General features: G+C 42.0%; 1 protein-coding gene across 21 annotated transcripts in view; it reads right to left on the bottom strand.

The window, feature by feature from the left end:
• Nucleotides 1-17,079, bottom strand: part of LOC114450699 (ankyrin-2-like) — a 124,009-nt gene that overhangs the window by 24,256 nt on the left and 82,674 nt on the right. For 12 of the 21 annotated variants that reach the window (XM_028429008.1, XM_028428988.1, XM_028429001.1 and 9 more), the window contains 30 exons: nucleotides 16,473-16,571; nucleotides 15,939-16,037; nucleotides 15,267-15,464; nucleotides 15,053-15,151; nucleotides 14,851-14,949; nucleotides 14,655-14,753; nucleotides 14,384-14,581; nucleotides 12,956-13,054; nucleotides 12,389-12,487; nucleotides 11,518-11,715; nucleotides 11,267-11,365; nucleotides 11,063-11,161; nucleotides 10,768-10,965; nucleotides 10,615-10,687; nucleotides 10,297-10,347; nucleotides 8,539-8,680; nucleotides 8,265-8,276; nucleotides 7,834-7,921; nucleotides 7,641-7,744; nucleotides 7,374-7,412; nucleotides 6,296-6,520; nucleotides 3,867-4,021; nucleotides 3,564-3,775; nucleotides 3,245-3,449; nucleotides 3,071-3,167; nucleotides 2,736-2,964; nucleotides 2,147-2,272; nucleotides 1,946-2,068; nucleotides 1,327-1,353; nucleotides 1,047-1,068 (listed from right to left, as the gene is read on the bottom strand). In XM_028429008.1, the coding sequence (XP_028284809.1) occupies nucleotides 1,047-1,068; nucleotides 1,327-1,353; nucleotides 1,946-2,068; nucleotides 2,147-2,272; nucleotides 2,736-2,964; nucleotides 3,071-3,167; nucleotides 3,245-3,449; nucleotides 3,564-3,775; nucleotides 3,867-4,021; nucleotides 6,296-6,520; nucleotides 7,374-7,412; nucleotides 7,641-7,744; nucleotides 7,834-7,921; nucleotides 8,265-8,276; nucleotides 8,539-8,680; nucleotides 10,297-10,347; nucleotides 10,615-10,687; nucleotides 10,768-10,965; nucleotides 11,063-11,161; nucleotides 11,267-11,365; nucleotides 11,518-11,715; nucleotides 12,389-12,487; nucleotides 12,956-13,054; nucleotides 14,384-14,581; nucleotides 14,655-14,753; nucleotides 14,851-14,949; nucleotides 15,053-15,151; nucleotides 15,267-15,464; nucleotides 15,939-16,037; nucleotides 16,473-16,571 (3,613 nt within the window). The remainder of the gene's footprint in view (nucleotides 1-1,046; nucleotides 1,069-1,326; nucleotides 1,354-1,945; nucleotides 2,069-2,146; nucleotides 2,273-2,735; nucleotides 2,965-3,070; nucleotides 3,168-3,244; nucleotides 3,450-3,563; nucleotides 3,776-3,866; nucleotides 4,022-6,295; nucleotides 6,521-7,373; nucleotides 7,413-7,640; nucleotides 7,745-7,833; nucleotides 7,922-8,264; nucleotides 8,277-8,538; nucleotides 8,681-10,296; nucleotides 10,348-10,614; nucleotides 10,688-10,767; nucleotides 10,966-11,062; nucleotides 11,162-11,266; nucleotides 11,366-11,517; nucleotides 11,716-12,388; nucleotides 12,488-12,955; nucleotides 13,055-14,383; nucleotides 14,582-14,654; nucleotides 14,754-14,850; nucleotides 14,950-15,052; nucleotides 15,152-15,266; nucleotides 15,465-15,938; nucleotides 16,038-16,472; nucleotides 16,572-17,079) is intronic. The other 9 variants (XM_028428992.1, XM_028429006.1, XM_028429007.1 and 6 more) reach the window with 6 other exon arrangements.

Raw genomic sequence — 17,079 nt, 5'->3', positions numbered from 1 at the left:
TAATGCATCAATTGATCCTATATATCTATTACACTAGAACTTGAGTAATATTATTATTTTGTTCTTAAAAAAAGAAACATACATGGATTTTAAAATAAATAATATATTGTCCATGCATGTACAGTACATTGAATGTTCCCATTACTACATGAACAAGGCAGGGGAAGGGGGATTTAGAAGGGGTGAGGAGGTTTACTACATTTTGCTTTACTATAACACTAAAGAGGGCACTTGGTACAAAACTATAATGCAGTTTCAGGAACGTGGAGTGCAAGCGCACATGAGGGTGAGCAGCTACGCACTGAAAATTGGGTGAGCAGAGACGCCCGCACGACCCTGAAAGAGCATGGCACAAACTGATAGGCCACAGTGGGACGCTTTCATTATTGGAAATTTCATATGAGTTTATATCTGTGCACTCGACCACAACACATTTCTGACTGTGGTAGCCTGGTAAAGCGCAAACACATGAAGCCAAATTGCACTATCCCACCTCAGCTGGATAAACACACCCAAGTTGTGTTACTCTAGTCATCTCAACACAGGGTGTGAGCACAACCAAAATGGTGTTAGTGCTGCTGCCAGCACAGGTATGGAGGCCATCACATAAACATCACCACATAATGAATGACTTTAATTGCTGTGTACATATGTAGATGGCTGCGTTTAACTCTTTCTCCGTATGGCCAACCTCAAATTGTGAAGGTGAAAAAGTTAAATTTATGACAGTAACATAGGTGTGAAATCAGAAAGAAAAGAAGTAAAAAGTGAAGTTAAGCCTCAGGAAGAAAATAACATTGACATTGGGAGTTGCAGGTAAAGGTGTTTGTATGACAAGACAAATATATGTGAAGCTTAAAGGGCTTTGATGAGATGCAAATGGCTGCAATGAATCTATATCTATAAAGCTGGATGTGTCTGGTTATTCCTCTGCACACTGTTAGACTACTTCACACATCACTGCTAATCAGTTAAAATTTCAATTAGTAAAGACATGCGTTATTAATCTAGAGTATAAGTTGTAAAGAAAATGAAACTTGTCTTACATTTCTCGAGCGTTCTGCTGGTCTGAAAAACAAAATGTGGACAATGCATCACAATTTATTTTGTTTGACTATTCTGATACCACTACTAACATTACAACCGCTACACAAAGCACATACAACACAACAAAATGTAACTAAGTCACGGACAAACCCCACATATCTACTGATAATTATATTAAACTTATGAAAATGTTGGTTATTAAGACCTAACAGTCAGACAGGATAAATGGGAAAAGCCAATGGGAAGGAAGGGGAGTGGGGAAGCGGTGGCTGCTTTTACCTCTTCCTCTTGGTCTGAATCGGACTCCTTATGAGAGCAAGAAGCACCGAGAAGCAGAAAGATGTACAGATAGAAACAACAGTAACATTATAGGAAGAAAAAGGACAGGAGGCAATGTATGGTTACCATAGCAACAAAGACAACCAGTCAGTGTGATTATAGGGAGAGAACAGTGTACTCTAAAGTTGCACTAGGCAAAGATTTGGAAGAAAAAACATCTTTGTTGTCTCTTTTGACATAACATCATAAAACAGACATGAACATTATATTTCGAATTCTTGTGACCTGACAGACCAGCAGTCTACAATGTTGCCTAGTGCAGCCTTGAAGTTAGGTTTCACGTTAACTGGCACCATAAAGACTGCTGCCTGTAGCGGCAACACAATTTGCTACCTAAGATGTCCAACATTATTAGAATAAAATATGAGTTGTTAAGCTAATGATGAGATAACATAATAGTGTAAAATTGATAAGTAGAAGAATAGTATGTATTACAGAGATATTACAGAGCAACCACAGCACTGGATTAGTGTGTCAACTTGTGTTTCTGAGTGACCCTATTTTAGTGTCAATATGTACACCTCTCCTGCTTTGGAGACACTCAGTGCAGTGTCCTCACCTTGCAGTATGATGGGAGGGTGATGTTTAGATTGCATATGGCATTCTGAGTGAGTGACCGATAGTTCCTGGGTTCTTTCATAAACGACAGGCGGCCACACGGCTCCTGAGTGTTGTCTCGGATCTGCAAAAGCCAAACAGTTCAGTGTTACTCAGCAGCACTTACAGTATGAATAAAACACACTTAGAGAATGCTGCTCACTTTGATGAAGAGTGCTAGTCTGTTCTCCTTAAAGGCAAAAAAGCTGAAGAGATGATGCTGGCCACTTTTGGTGAGGGGAACAAGGTTACCAAAGCAGTCTGCATAGATAGGCTTGCCTTCCAGGACCTGAGAAAAGTAACAGGCAGGTGAGTACAAGAATAGCAGCAAAACTCTAACTCTAAATCAAACCCAAGAATTTCCATTCCCAACTGCTAATTAAAGCTAGCTGTGACACTTAAAAATAAACACAGACTTGAAAGTTAATTTGGTTAAAAATACACTACTATTAGATATACTGCTGCTTCTCAAAGTATTTAAAAAAATAAAGAAAGAGCAGGGGGTGATGGTATTAACCCAACTCCACACCTACACTTGGAGGAAGGAGGTAGTTGTCTTATGGCAGATCGCTGTCTTTTACAGCGATTCATGTAGGATTGTTTTTTTTGGTTGGGTTAAGCACCAAAAATTACTTTGATAGTAAGATCGTGCTTTAAGTAAAACTCTTTCTTACTTTTTCTTAGCTACCATGATCCCTATCTAGTCCCACCAGGATCAGGGACCCTCATCATGTATGATTATCCTTTCTCACCTCTACATCTCGGCTGCGAGCCACCTCCATGAAGTTCTCCTGCTGTTCCAGTGTCTTATCGATCTTGTCATCCGTCATACAGAAGCAGCGCAGGCGGGCCTCAATGGGGTCGTGGGTCTTGGCAAAGATGACAAACTTGGCCATGTAAGGGACACAGATGATTTCTCGGTAAACCTGAGTGGAGAAGTTGACAGATTCCTGCACTTGTCGACAGTCTATGAGCCAGAACCTATAAAAAAAAGAAGTAGTAGTGAGGAGGTTTAGTGTGATGGTCTTCAAACACACTTTAAATCAGTAACAGGTACACCCTAAATGTGCCTCAACAATTTGTTTACCTGGCAGACACATTGGTGGTAAATGAGACGCAGTCATTGATAAATGTTAGCGGAGTGGTTCCTGTTATATCCTCCCATTGGGCTGGTGTTGTTCCACCTGCACACAGACACAATTTGAATTTTAAGCTGTCAGCAAATGTCATTTTTTTATGAGATTAGTGTGTGCTCTCTAACCAGTGATACTACAGAGCAGTCGTAAGGTGGGTGTGTCTCCTCCAAAGCCATTGAGGATTGGGTCAGAGTTGGTCTTGGGGACAGGGATGGTCATGGTGATGGGCTTGTGAAACTTTCTCCTGCGGGGCTCCAGGGTGACAATGGGGCTGAAGGTTGCCTTGTTCCCCAAGATCTTCCTCACTACGTCTACATTCACTGGCTGGGCCTGTTAGAGCGGGTGAGTAAAAACTCCTTATGTTCTGACATAAAGTTTGTACCATGGTTGTCTGACTATATGTCATCTTATAAACAATACCAACTGTCCTCCAGGTTATTGTACCTGCAGTCCCACTCTGATTCTCTTGGTGAGGGCCCCCTCAGGAAAAACTGCCTGTACTTGTGGCACCACAGTGCTGCTTAGGATGCCTCCTTCAGGACCAATCAGATTACTGTCTTGCTTGATGCGCGACACCACTGCAAAGTACTGTGGGAAGTCTCTTGTGATGATACGACAAATGCGTTTTCTCTCCAGCTCCTCAGGTGGGTCCAACTCTGGAGGAGGAAGATATGGACAGGCCTGTGTTAGGGCAGTTAATCAGAGCATGTTTTTAAGCTAAACACATGGTGCGAGTAAGAGACTGACCTTCATCCATGCCATTGAGGATCTGATTGAGTTCCTCCTGGGTGTGCTCACAGTGATGCTCCTTCCAGCTCTCTCCTGTCTCACTCCTGAGTATGACCAGCTCCCGCTCCTTCCCCCGGAGGGCAGCAAAGTGAGGGATCTCCACAATCACAGGACTGGACGTGCAGAGAGCAGGAAGTGAATTAATCAGTGCATAAAAGATAACAACCGATCAATGTGTGCCTTTGGAATTTCAGTCCTACAAAGTAGTTATTTATAGTTATTTATGAGCTGTAATCTCAGCTCATAAAAAGATGAATGACTGCCAGAGATGGCCTGTAATGTTGATGGATTTCTATCAACAACATATCACCACATCCAATCAACTCACATCTAATCAAGAGTTAGACCTTTTTATACTGATACTATTTGTACTTACTAGAATGGTGTATTCAGTGTGACTAGTACATTTTGTACTAGTGTCGTATTAGTACATTGTAACAACTTGGATTGACACAAAACACAGAGGTCTCCTAATTTGTTGCTATGACACCAATGTCTTAAAGCTGCAATGATGGCGGTGTAGATGGCAACAACTAAAAATGCAATTCTGCAAACCAGCATAATTAACTAGTAGCATGTAGCGTTGCTTTCTATAGTGTATGTTCCAGATTTGTACAGTTCTGTGACCAACTTTTCATTTTGAGCACAAACTACATTAAGAAAAACAAACATAGTGAGCTATGAGCTACATAGTGAGGATTTGAGCACTAGTGGAAAGCAATCTTGGGTTGTGAATTGAAAGGTTGTTTTACACTGTACATTTTTGTCTTACCCTCAAAGCAAATTTTTTAAAATGTCACTTTAAGTACTTACCTGAAAGTCATGGTGTCAAACTAGCAATAACACGTAACTACAAGCATGCTGCAAGTACAATTCAACACTTGACAGACACAACTATGAAAGCAAAACTGCCTTTTTAATGTGATATTTAGAGGGTTATATGGCCTGACAGAACAGGAAAAATATCTAGAGTGTACATAGTACAATTGCGTCCATCGGTGGAAAAAAAATATAGCAAACGTCTAATGTGGTTTACTGCAAGACTTTACAGAAGTCCCTATTTCACAGGCCACACAACCATTTAAATGTCACACAACACATGAAAACACAGAAAGGGAAAAGCAAAGCAGTAAGACCATACGAAACTGACCAATGTCTAAATGGCGTGGGTACAAATAAAGAGGGTTATAGGATACTAGTGCAAGCATGACCACACATTAATATATCGAAAAAATGTAAATATGAAATGAAATAGATTGTGAAGGCAACTAGTGAGACCGGCATCCATGGATTGTTTTATATGCAAAACCGTAGATTTTTATCAACCCTACCCAAGGAATTTTGTCCCCGGCGGGCCAAGCTGGAGGATTCTGCTAACCAAACTCTCTCCCTCATTAAGAGGTGGAGGGGCACTGGGGAGGTGAAGTTTACTGTGGGATCAACCCAAGAGTCCGTACGCAGCAGTGAGGAAGAAAGAGCACACACATGGGTTTGTTTGGGCGTAAGATACAGACTCTGTGCAGACTTTTAGTGGTTCTGTTATGGAGGCCAAAACTGTCAAATTACATACATTTTTAAAAAGTATGAATCAATACATACAAAATGCATTATATACCCACAAATTATGATGAATTTTGAAAAGATTAAATATAATTATATTATAATTTTCTTTCTTCCCAGCTGATTTTATGTCAAAGGAAACAGGAAATGAGATTGGTGTTGCTAACACTTGCTTTAACATAGGAATGTTTTTTGTTATATAGTTTTTGTGTACTTATTGATGGAATTATTTAAATATAAATATATTCCATAACAATGTATTTCAATAATCTTAAACATATATATGTATGTGTATTTTTATAAGATGTAAACATGTTATGGCAGCGTGGCACTGGTTAAATCCTCAGACTATAAAAATAAGCATAAAAATAGGGCCAATATATTACAATTGTTTTGGTCATGGAAAACACACATTGTCTACCAGAGGCCACATATCAAACCAATCATGGTGCAGTTGGAGTTATTAAAGAAAGCTCTTTCTTGAAGGGTTAGGGATAAAAAGAGTTAGACTGCAGCTGTTATGAAAGAAAACAGGACATGCTGAAGAGCAAAGACCGGCAGAGCCCTGGCACTGGGAGAAAGCAAGGCTAGATACAGCAGAAACAGTTTTAGTAAGGCAGAGGCTGGGGGGAAATTAATCTGAAAGAAAAGGGGCAGCACGTTTTAAGCATCTTGTTAAAAAGGACACTAATCAGTGTCAATAGGCTAGATATATTTTAAAGTAATCTTTACAGATGTTATTGTCATGAAATATCCCCCCAAAAAATTTTAAAAGTAGAAAAAAACCTACTGAAATCATTATTATTTATTCATTCCTGTAGCCTTACCCGAGGAACTGAGCTCCAGAGGGCCCAACCTCGATGATCCTGCTGGCCAGGCCCTCACCCTCAACCATTGGGGGCATGGTGGCCAGGCGGTGCCTCTTCACCAGCCGGCACGTTATCCTTGTTGGCGCGCTGCACTTTCTGGGCGGGATGATTATGCGGAGCCCGTTGTGCCGGCAACCACGCATTGCTCCGCCCCTGGCATCCACCATGAAGCTGACCAGGAAGCTGAAGTGGAACAGGAGACATTTGCACAAATTAATGACAAACCTTACAGGGCCCGCTAAGTGATGAGAACACAGACACCAATGACCTCTTTTAATAACTGCATTAAAAGAACTTAAAACATACTTTTTTTCAAAGCATGTGTTGGTGTCTGTTTTCTCAACATTGACTGGACAGGAGCACTTTAACTGTGCACTGTTGACCTCACTCCCCATGCAAAAAATGGCATATGTGCACATGGATACAACTCAAAAGGGGACAGACTGACTGTGATGAGGTGACAGTTTGATACTTAGTTCCAATGTGACCTTCCCTTGGCTTTAGTTAAACACAGACTTTTAAAACACACAGACACTTGTTATTGAATTCAGCAACAAGACCAAAAACTGTTAGGAGACACAGACTGCTGTCCTGCATTGCTAAACTATCCTTCAGTGATTTATTTTAATAGACAGTAGACTGCCACATTAACACCCCCTGTACATGCTACAATAATGCCTATAGTGTGAAAAAAATATTCCTCAAAGATAAGATTGTGGGTATGTTAGTGGATACGCACAATTCACAACACATTGTATGAAACCAACAAATGTGTCCTCAACTTTCACCGCCTCGTAGCCGCAAGTTTGTTTTCCTCAAATTGCGACATCACATGATCTGTTCATTATTTATAATGTTAGAATATTTTTACATTTAGATTTAAATGCAAAGCCAAGAACAGAGATAAGCTCATGAGGCGATGTCTGTTGAGGACAGTGCCACATACACCTCTCCACTAGGAGAGCACACTGTGAGGGGAGGAAGAGAATGATGAAGATGAGCAGCACAATGATTTAACCAAGGTGCAGAGGGTCACCTGCTGTGGTCTCCATGATCGTGGCACGGAGAGGAATGGCTAAAAACAACAATCACATCAGACACAAGGCGATCAAAGTCAGAACCAGAAGTAGTTCAAAGAAACCCAGCAGAGGAAAAGCAGAGCAAGAAAAAGAGGCAGTTTGGAAGAATATTACAAAATATGTCATAGAAAACACAAAAATATTTAAAATTGTACATTAATAGTGCAAAAAAATATATGTTCTTAATCTAGGTGGAAAACTGATTTGAATGTGACTGCACCTACCCAGAATGGATGGGGCTGGAGGATAATGCCACATTGTCCAGGTGCTCAGTGCCCCAGCTCAGCCGGTAGGAATCCCTATCATGCTCCCTGGCAAGTGATGAAATCTGGAATCAAATAAGATCTTATTAGAAATGAATGTTTACACAGCTCATGTAAAGATGACCCCCTTTATCAACATGCCTTCATTTTGTACCTGGTGACTGGTGAGCATCTCATCCATCATGCCCTCATGTTTAGGAGAGTAGTAGCTGTGGTGGGTGGGGGTGAAGGACCTGTCTGAACTGGAGCACAAAAGAAAAACCAACAGCAGTGAAACGTGACGTCTCAGCAGGCTTAAACTAATTAATAAGGAGGCTTTAAAATTATCTAATCATCTCCTTAATATTCAGCAATTGAAAAAAGCAGCTGTTTGACATAAGCTGGATCATAAATTGAATAAATGTCACTTATGGGGACAACAGATGTAATTAAATGAGTGGACTCACATTGGGTTTAAGGCTGGGTATTGTTAATTTTTAAGCTATGCTAACACAAAAACCAACGAACAGCGTCACAGAAAGAGCTGTACTTTGAGCAGTGCTGAGGATTTAAAAGCCCAAATATCTGGCTAGAGTCAGCACATACCTTTGCATTCGACTAGGGAGGCATGACAAGGGGGACCAACGATGAAGTATGAAGAGGAGAGGTTACAAAACACACACATGCGCACACACACACAAAAAAACACAGGTAGTTAGTGGTTTGGTTTATCAGGAAAGGTTATGCTATCAGTGCACTGATTCATAATAGACATGCCAGTATTTAAACAGGGTGATAAACAGATTCATCTAAAACAGTTATTTTTAACTTTTTTCTAACCCAGAAAAAAACACATGCTCTGCAGTGAGTTGTCACATACCTGTCAGTGCGTCCACCCTCCAGGCTGAAACGGAGGTAGTTCATTCCATCCAGGTACTGTCCTGGCAGGGAGTCATCTCCCAGCTCCCTGAGGTCCTCTGCCCTCAGATACTCCCCTCCATCGCCTGTCATCGTGTCATCACCTGGAGAGAGCAGAGGGAAGAGTGGAGGTGAAATCACACATCTCAAGTAACACCCTATGATTTTGGAGCATATGGCTTTTTGGTCAGGTGATCACTGATTCATATGAATGCAACTCCAGTGCTTATTCCAATATTTGTCAAAGTACACAGACTGGCTTTTTCTGGAGCTTTTCGATGCTTTTCAAGGTCTTAATGATGGTGAGAAAATGTACTGTGGTGATGACTATAGGCCTCACCAAAATAATAATGAACTTTGATCTATGTTAGGCTACCTGTCCAGCAAGCTCAGCAGCTGTCTGATGATGTTAGCATACTTACCATTTATCTTTTAGTTATAGGCTATTCCTGCTAATGCTACAATCTACTGTAGCGACTACTAATACTTCTCAGATCAAACAGATGCATATTATGACATTAGTCTTTATGACCTTGTGTTAACTGCACCATAATGAAAAAGCACTACTGCTGTTCCACTACTATACAGCAGGGGTCAGCATCACCATTGGCTGCAGTTCCATCCAGGCTCTGGATGATAAAGAACTCTCAGACTCATTTCAGACTTATTTGTGTGTGTGCTCATGAAGAGGCAGATCATGCATTACTTTAATACTGACGATCATTATCATAATCTGACTGTACTGTATTTGTAGATGCATGAGTTACAGAGCAGTGTATGGTGATGGTGGCATAGCAGCATGGGTCTGAGAGTGAAGCTGTAGGCTACTGTGCTGAATGCTTCAGCTTTGAATTTGGCCCCAGGTCTGGCAGGAAGCATTATGCTAGGCCAGTAGAATAAACAAGAAACATACTGTAAGCAGACAGAGATGTTCTGGTGCCAGTTGTATACTGGCTACCTAGGGAGGAAAGAGTGTAAGGAATTAAAAACATCATGCATTCAGTGAGCATGTCCATGTTTAGCTGAAAGTCAGACAGTTTCTCTGCTTCTTTTTCCTAATACTTAAAGTAGGCCACTGTTGTATGAAGACAATTCACTGAAGATTCCAAAGATTTCTATGAACTACAAATAACATCTCCTGGCTATTAGATCAAATAGATCTTAACACTAACACCCACTGATGGCAGAAAACATAGCCTGAGCTGAGGTGGGGATTAGTTTAGCAGCGTTCTGGGGAGTCAGTATTTCCTCGAGTGCTCTTATGGGGCTAGGAAAGAAGCTTTGAAGCAGCAACACCATTGGTAAAGTCTGTCAGGGATTCACTCTGCTTTTCTCCGTGAAAGTAAACATTTAAAAAAAACAGAAGGCATTTTCAGCTAATAAAATATTCAGTTCAGGTCTTAAAGGAATAGTTCAAAGTATCGGATTGTTACGTTCTGCTCTTATGTAGAGTAGTTTTGCTTAGCATAAAAAAGAAATCTATCTTCTCATTTTTGTAACTAATAATAATAATTAGTTAGATTTACAGATGTGGACAGCGTCCCTCACACTTGTTAGCTTCACCATGTAACGTTTAGTAAGCTTGGTAAGACACCATACAAAGTACCATAAAAACTAACCAAAGCCATACCTAGGCTCATTCACCATGCATGACACACTGCCCACACTCCATACCAAAACCAGCACAGCAACCCTTCAATCAGAACAGCGTGCTGAATACCTTCCTCTTCCTCGTCTTCTGACATCACATCATCATCAATGGCTTTCCATGCTGTAGGTGGACAGCACAGTGACTCACTATGTCTTAAATCTTCACCTTCTACAGTGCATTAGATACCTGTTTGCACATCTAGCAGACACACAGAGCAGCTGTGGCACTAAAAATGTTTGGGCTGAGCTGATAAATCAAAAAGAGAGTTTGATGTGGGACAAACTGTTGATCTAGTTAATGTGACAGATCCACAGAATAGTGGGACACATCTGGGGTTCCAGTTTTATTTGTGGGCTTGAATGTGGGTTGATATGTGCACTGACTCACCCTCTTCATCGGAAACATCCAGTACTTCAGTCATGGTCTCTGGCACATTTAGCTTGTGTTTCTCTGTCACCGTCTGCCAGTACAAAGGAAATGGAACCCATTAAATACAAATCATGTTTTCCCACACAGTTAAGTAAATACTGCATGACGTACAGTTGTAGTGGTGATGATCTCCTCGGTGACAACCCTCAGCGTGTCCACCACGGAGATGTAGCCCAGCCGCCGAGCAATACCCAGTGCAGTGTTACCGTTCACAGTGATAGCGTTGGGTTTGGCACCGTACTGCAGCAGTACATTAATGATGTGTGTGTTTCCTTGCTGGGCAGCCTGGTGAAGAGGAGTGTATCCATTCTAGAGGGAGAAAAAAACAGGAAATGTAATTCAAAATGATTATTCAATAATCTAAACTTATGTGGTAGCATATCAGGGGCTTTATTGGCTTCAGTACCTTGGTCTTGGCGTTTACACAGGCTCCATTCTGAAGCAGGAAATTAACCATCTTGGCATTGCCATAGTGACATGCTACAATTAGTGGGGTGTAGCCCAGCTGTGAAACAACAGGAAATCAGTTAAATAACACAAAATACACTGGCATGTATGCAGAAACATTGTTAAGATGCTAAATGAAATACACAATTATGACAGCTCATACTTTGGTCTGCTGGTCGAGGTTGGCTCCGTTTTTGGAGAGGATCTCAGCTACAGCTACTTTGTCCTCCTGAGCTGCCAGATGGAGGGCAGTCAGACCGCTCTGCATGAGGAGCACACACAAAACAGTGATGAAGCTAATGTGACATTATAAAGAATGTCGGTTTTTTGCATTTAACTGGATTTACTACAGAACAGTATGTGAGTCTTCTGTGTGATACTAGTGATAAGAGTTAATTCCTCCCTCTATAGTACCTTGGTGGAAACGTTGACCTGGGCTCCCTTGGTTATGAGCAAGGCAGCCATGTCTGCATGGCCCTCCTGCGAGGCCAGGTGGAGCGGAGTGACACCCTGCTTAGTCAGGATGTTGGTCTCTGCTCCGTACTGCAGCAGCACAGTTGCAATTTCCATCTGGTTCTTCTTAGCCGCAATGTGCAGAGGGGTGTAGCCATTCTGGTTTAGTGGGACAGACACTGGTGTTACTGCTGAAAGTCAGCTGGTTAGCTTATCACTGTCAACAACTCCTCTGTGTAATGTGTGTATCAAAGCCTGATATCTTTCTACAAAAGGACTCAATTTCTACCCACAAATTATTAAAGAGACATCTGAGCTACACTCTCATTGGCTGGCAAGTGTGTGTTTGTGTATAAAAACTTTTTAGTGTGACTTTAAGTGCTGCAGCAAATCACGAGAGTACACAATGTGCATCTACAGGTCAAACAACCAATGAATGTCTTTTTAAGGTATAATAAAAATACATTAAAAATCTTACTACAAACTGCTCCTTTAAAGTAGCTATTAAAAATGTCTCAAAGCATCAGGCTTAAGTACTGAATCCACAAAACTAGGCATGACCAAGCAGCCAGCTTTAGGGCTGAGAAATGAAGCTAATAAGGAAATGAGAAAAACTGCAGTTCCTCAAGAGTCCACTGGAGGTTGGGTCCGACAGTGAGCCAAAATCTAAAAACCTCGATGTTAAAATGACTGACAGGAGAATAAACATGTTTTATAACCTGTTAAAAAAACACTATTGGTCTCTATTGATAATTCCCCTGTTTGTGTTTACACTGTGATGATGGACTTCCCTCTCCAGCCTTGTCCTCAGCAGTGTACTATGGACTCTCACCTTGGCCATGGTGTGGGGCGATGCTCCTTTGTCCAAAAGCAGGAGCGCCACTTTCTGGTTATCATAATGAGCTGCGACATGGAGCGGGGTGAGGCCATTCTGTAAGGGATGGATGGTGAGCGCACGTGGATTAGACAGCAGTTAGTGCAGCGTCACACACACACACACACACAGTTAATAAGAAGTGTTACTGGGAGAGTTATATTAGGCAGCAAAAGCTGGTGGAGTCACTGGGTGGGTCCTTATTATGAAGCAAACAGGAACATAATCACAGAAAGAAAAAGGAATCTTGATGTAAAAAGGTTTCTGTTAACTTTGATGTTTTTTTTTTTTTAGAGCAAATCGTCGTTAATCCAAATCAAGGAATGAGATTTTATTCAAACTAGGCTTACCAGTGCTCCTGTAGTCAACATAACCTCAATACAGAAAACCAGCAACACACTATTTAAATGTATATTTAAATATTTCAAGTACACATGCAGGAAAAGGTATATTTTCTCTGGGTGCTGGTGATCATATCAACGTTTTACACTATCCATGCTGAAGACAGGATATTTGGATGCTTACCTTCCCAGCAGAATCAGGAGGTGCATGGCGCTGCAGCAGGAGTTTGGCTACATCTAGGCTTCCATACTTGGATGCCACATGCAGAGGAGTAAAACCTTTCTGTAGAGAGAAACAACAAGAAGGAATAGCTGAGGAATGCAAGATTATCTGTAGATACTGTGGACAAATAGGCCTACATCTCTGTGTGGTATATGGGACTTGAAGTTTTAATTATTATTGTATTCTTTTTCCTTTATTGTGTAATACAAAAACGAAATTAGTCAATTATCTGAGCAACAAAACACATTTTGAAGTTGTACCAAAAACAGTGGGTAAACCAGGTGTAGCTAAATGTATCTTCTGTATTTTAAAAGGTAAGATATCAAAATTTGGATTCTGGTCTTAACCTACTTTTGACCACATGTGTAATTAGTTGTGACATTGCCTAAAGGGAACTCATCAGATAGGATTCCCTGTGGCTTTGCAAGAGTCTGTTTAGTTAATATCAGAAAACTACTAAGAGCACTTCTGCTGACATGCTGATGCAATTCTATGTAACATGAAACCATAAGATGCAGTCAGTTCTCTTTCTATTCTGCTTCACGACCAGCAGAGGGAGCACTTTAACCATATGAAATACTGAGCAAGTCCAGGGTGGACAGGAACCACATGATCAGTGTGTTTATGGGCAGGCCCTTCCATGGAGGGAGCAGTCCTTTGTTTGTCAAACCCCGGATTATACATGATGTATGGAAAACAAGTGAAACAGCTGTAGAGGAAAATAATGGGGGAGGGCTTTACTCAGACTGAGTGGTGGGAAATGACTGTGTTGTGAGCAAAAACATGGCTATTACAAACATGCCTGGGTGGATGGATAGATGGATGGTGCTATGCTTGTGTTTCAGTGGGAAAACTTGGTATGGTTTCTGTAGTGACAGCCACACCCGTCCTCCCCAGAGAGAAACCAGACAGACTCATCAAGAGGGAGAGAGAGCAGCAGCACTGAACCCTGACGGATACTGCATTGCAAAACGCTTTGTCTCGTCCTCTTTATAATATGAATAAATCACAGCGCTGATGTGTCCTGGACTGGTGGAGATCTTTAATGCGCAGACCCGTCTGGTAAACAGCCATGATGATAAATCATGTTGGATTCATGCACAATTTAGAGGAAAGCAGCCGCTTACAGCTTTATCAATCATTCATCAGAACTGGGTCAAACACACAGAGACCTGCAAATACAGTGGCACTGTAACCATCTGTAAGTGAGGCTTCAGCAGAGGGCACAGGATCACCACAGAGGACATAGCTGCACATTTACTGACAGTAGATAAAATCAGTAGCAAGTAGTGATTTAAGAAGCAAGGACACTCTAGCCAGTATGTGTAAAGTAAACTTTGCCCTGGACACAAAAATGTTAGTGACAAATAATGTGTCTTCTTCACCCACCTTTGTTGCCAGCGAGTGTGAAGCCCCAGCTTCCAGCAGGACCGAGGCGGTCTCCACCTGCCCCTCCCTGGCGGAGATGTGGAGGGGGGTGTAGCCGTTGGTCGTGGCAGCATCCGGATGGGCCATGTGCTGCAGCAGCAGCTGTACAATCTCTGTTTTCCCCAAACGTGACGCAATGTGGAGTGGAGTCTGGTCCTCCTAAACACGGCACGGGGAGAATTAATGGAGACCTTGGCCACCAGCTGTGTTACAGTGAAAACAACAGTCTTACCCTTGCCCGTGCGTCCACCATCGCTCCGTTCCTCAGCAAACATCTGACCACCTCCACCTGGCCTGCCCGGGCTGCCATGTGTAGTGCTGTTTCCCCACGCTGTGCACAGTAACATAGTTAAACCAAATAATATTTTCATTTTATCACCACTAAAAACTAACTAATTTCTTCAATGGGCATGTTTTCTATCACTCACAATATTGCTGACATCGGGCGAGGCTCCGTTCTGCAGCAGGAGCAGAACGATGTTCAAGTGACCCATGAAGGCTGCTACGTGGATAGGAGTCAAACCAGACTGCACACAGGCGGAGTAGAGAGACATTTAGATTAATTAATTAATTCAAAATACGACAACAGATATAAACTTCTTGGACAAGCCTGTAAGCTGGCAGTCAAACCTCTGTGATAGCCTGGATGGAAGCTCCATATTTGACCAGCAGCTCCATCACCTTCACCCGGTTCTTCTTACAGGCAATGTGCAGTGGAGTGAAGCCATTCTGTGGGGAAACAGATAATTACATTAAACCATGACCAAATAAGCAATATCAAATAATCAATTAGTCAATAGAATCTGCTGAGACGATTAAAATTCATTGGTTGATTGTGACCTACCAGAGCCCTAGCGTTAGGGTTGGCCCTCTTGTCCAGCAGTAGTTTGGTGACTCTGTAGTGACCACAGTGTGCAGCCACATGTAATGCTGTCAGGTAGTCCAACGTAACATCATCCACAGGGGCCTTATGCTGCAAAAGGTGTTTGACGCACTCAATGTGGTCTCCTTGTGCCGCCATGTGGAGGGGGGACAGCCCATTCTAAAAGAAAAAATGAAATTGAGTGTGATGGACTGGGGAGACATAAGGCTCAGAGTACACACATCAGAGTGTATACGATGAGCTACACCTATACACAATGGTGTATGGTACACAATCTTTTAACTTTTTTAGCTTCTTTAGGCACACTGTTTTGTTTTAACAGTCCTCACTTTGACTTCCTGTACCAGCTTATGAGACGCCTACAGGAAGTGACTGTGCTACTTTTGTGCTACTATTTTGTCAAGCTGTCAGCCCAGTGTGCTGGAGCTGGGCAGATCAAGTCTGCATCAATGGATTTCTGTAGAAATGAATCATGCAGAGCTGCAAAACAGCACAGTCCTTTATTCATTTACAAAACTGGACTAATGTCAGGTTGATGAGAGGGTCAGGTTGATCAGATACATAACCCTCAAAGAGAAGCATGGCATACTGGCACACACTGAACTGTAAAAGATGAATGGACATGTGACAAACCTTGGTCCTGGCCAGCAGAGGGGCTCCTCTCTCCAGCAGCAGCTCTACAGCTGTATCATGTCCACTCCGAGCTGCACAGTGTAAGGGAGTCAGGCCATCCTACAGGACACACATTACACACACATTAATTCAGTTCACACTGATACTGAGCTGACCTGATGTTAGAATGGCAATGATACATTTACTTATTAGCAGACATGTATTGTAAGTAACCAAGCCAGGTGAACCAAAAGTGGCAACACCTGTGAAAAACCATCAGCAGGTATAACATGGTATCTATGTACTGTTCATATATGCGGCCAGGCTGGAAGGCTGCATGATGCTGCTCTGTATTGCTAATAACATGACTGTCTGTTAGCTGGCACACAGCAGTGCAACAGAGCAGAGGTCAGTGTATCCAGTGTGATACTGAATTTAATCCACTGACCTACTGGTCAGGTCAGGCTGAACTGAAAACATTCACATCTGCTGATGTTAATGGATAATTTGACGTGAGTGTTCCAGCAGATAGAATAAAGCACACAGGGAACTCACCCTTGTTTTAGCATCAATCTGAGAGCCACGGTCCAGTAACAGGCGAACCATGTTAGTGTTTCCACGCTTAGAAGCTACGTGTAGGGGAGTGATCCCATTCTGCAGAGAGAAAGACCACAGATTAAAGTGACATACAATTCACCAGTTTTAAATCTTTTCCTTACTTTCTTTACTTTTTCTGAGCTGCAAATACTTGTGTTGTTTGAAGGTAAAGCTATTTTATACTACATTGTTCACTGGGTTAAAAATAGGACACCAGACCTCTGTTATATTTGGTGATATTGATTTAAATTCATTAGACCAGAAATGAAAGTTATCATTTGGGACTGCTGGGCTGTCTGGTTGTGAGGGTGGAGCTGGTATTTGTTCAGACACCAGGTCCAAAGCTGGCCTTTTCAAAGCTCTGGTTTCAACCACTCTCCCTGGGTTGTGTCCTGATGCATGAAGAGATGAGGCCCCACTTGAGGAGGACTTTCTTTGTCTCATTGAGTGAGTGAGTGCTGCAGCCCACACACAGTTACAAGGCTCAGGATGACAGAATGACAGGAGGGAACAGGACCACAGATATGCTGCCTGTGCCATTAGCACATTTGTTATGGTGGCTAAG

Source organism: Parambassis ranga, chromosome 18 (assembly GCF_900634625.1).
Source record: "Parambassis ranga chromosome 18, fParRan2.1, whole genome shotgun sequence".
NCBI lineage: Eukaryota > Metazoa > Chordata > Actinopteri > Ambassidae > Parambassis > Parambassis ranga.
The sequence above is the reverse complement of the archived record's forward strand: the minus strand, read 5'-3'. Positions and strand labels throughout refer to the sequence as shown.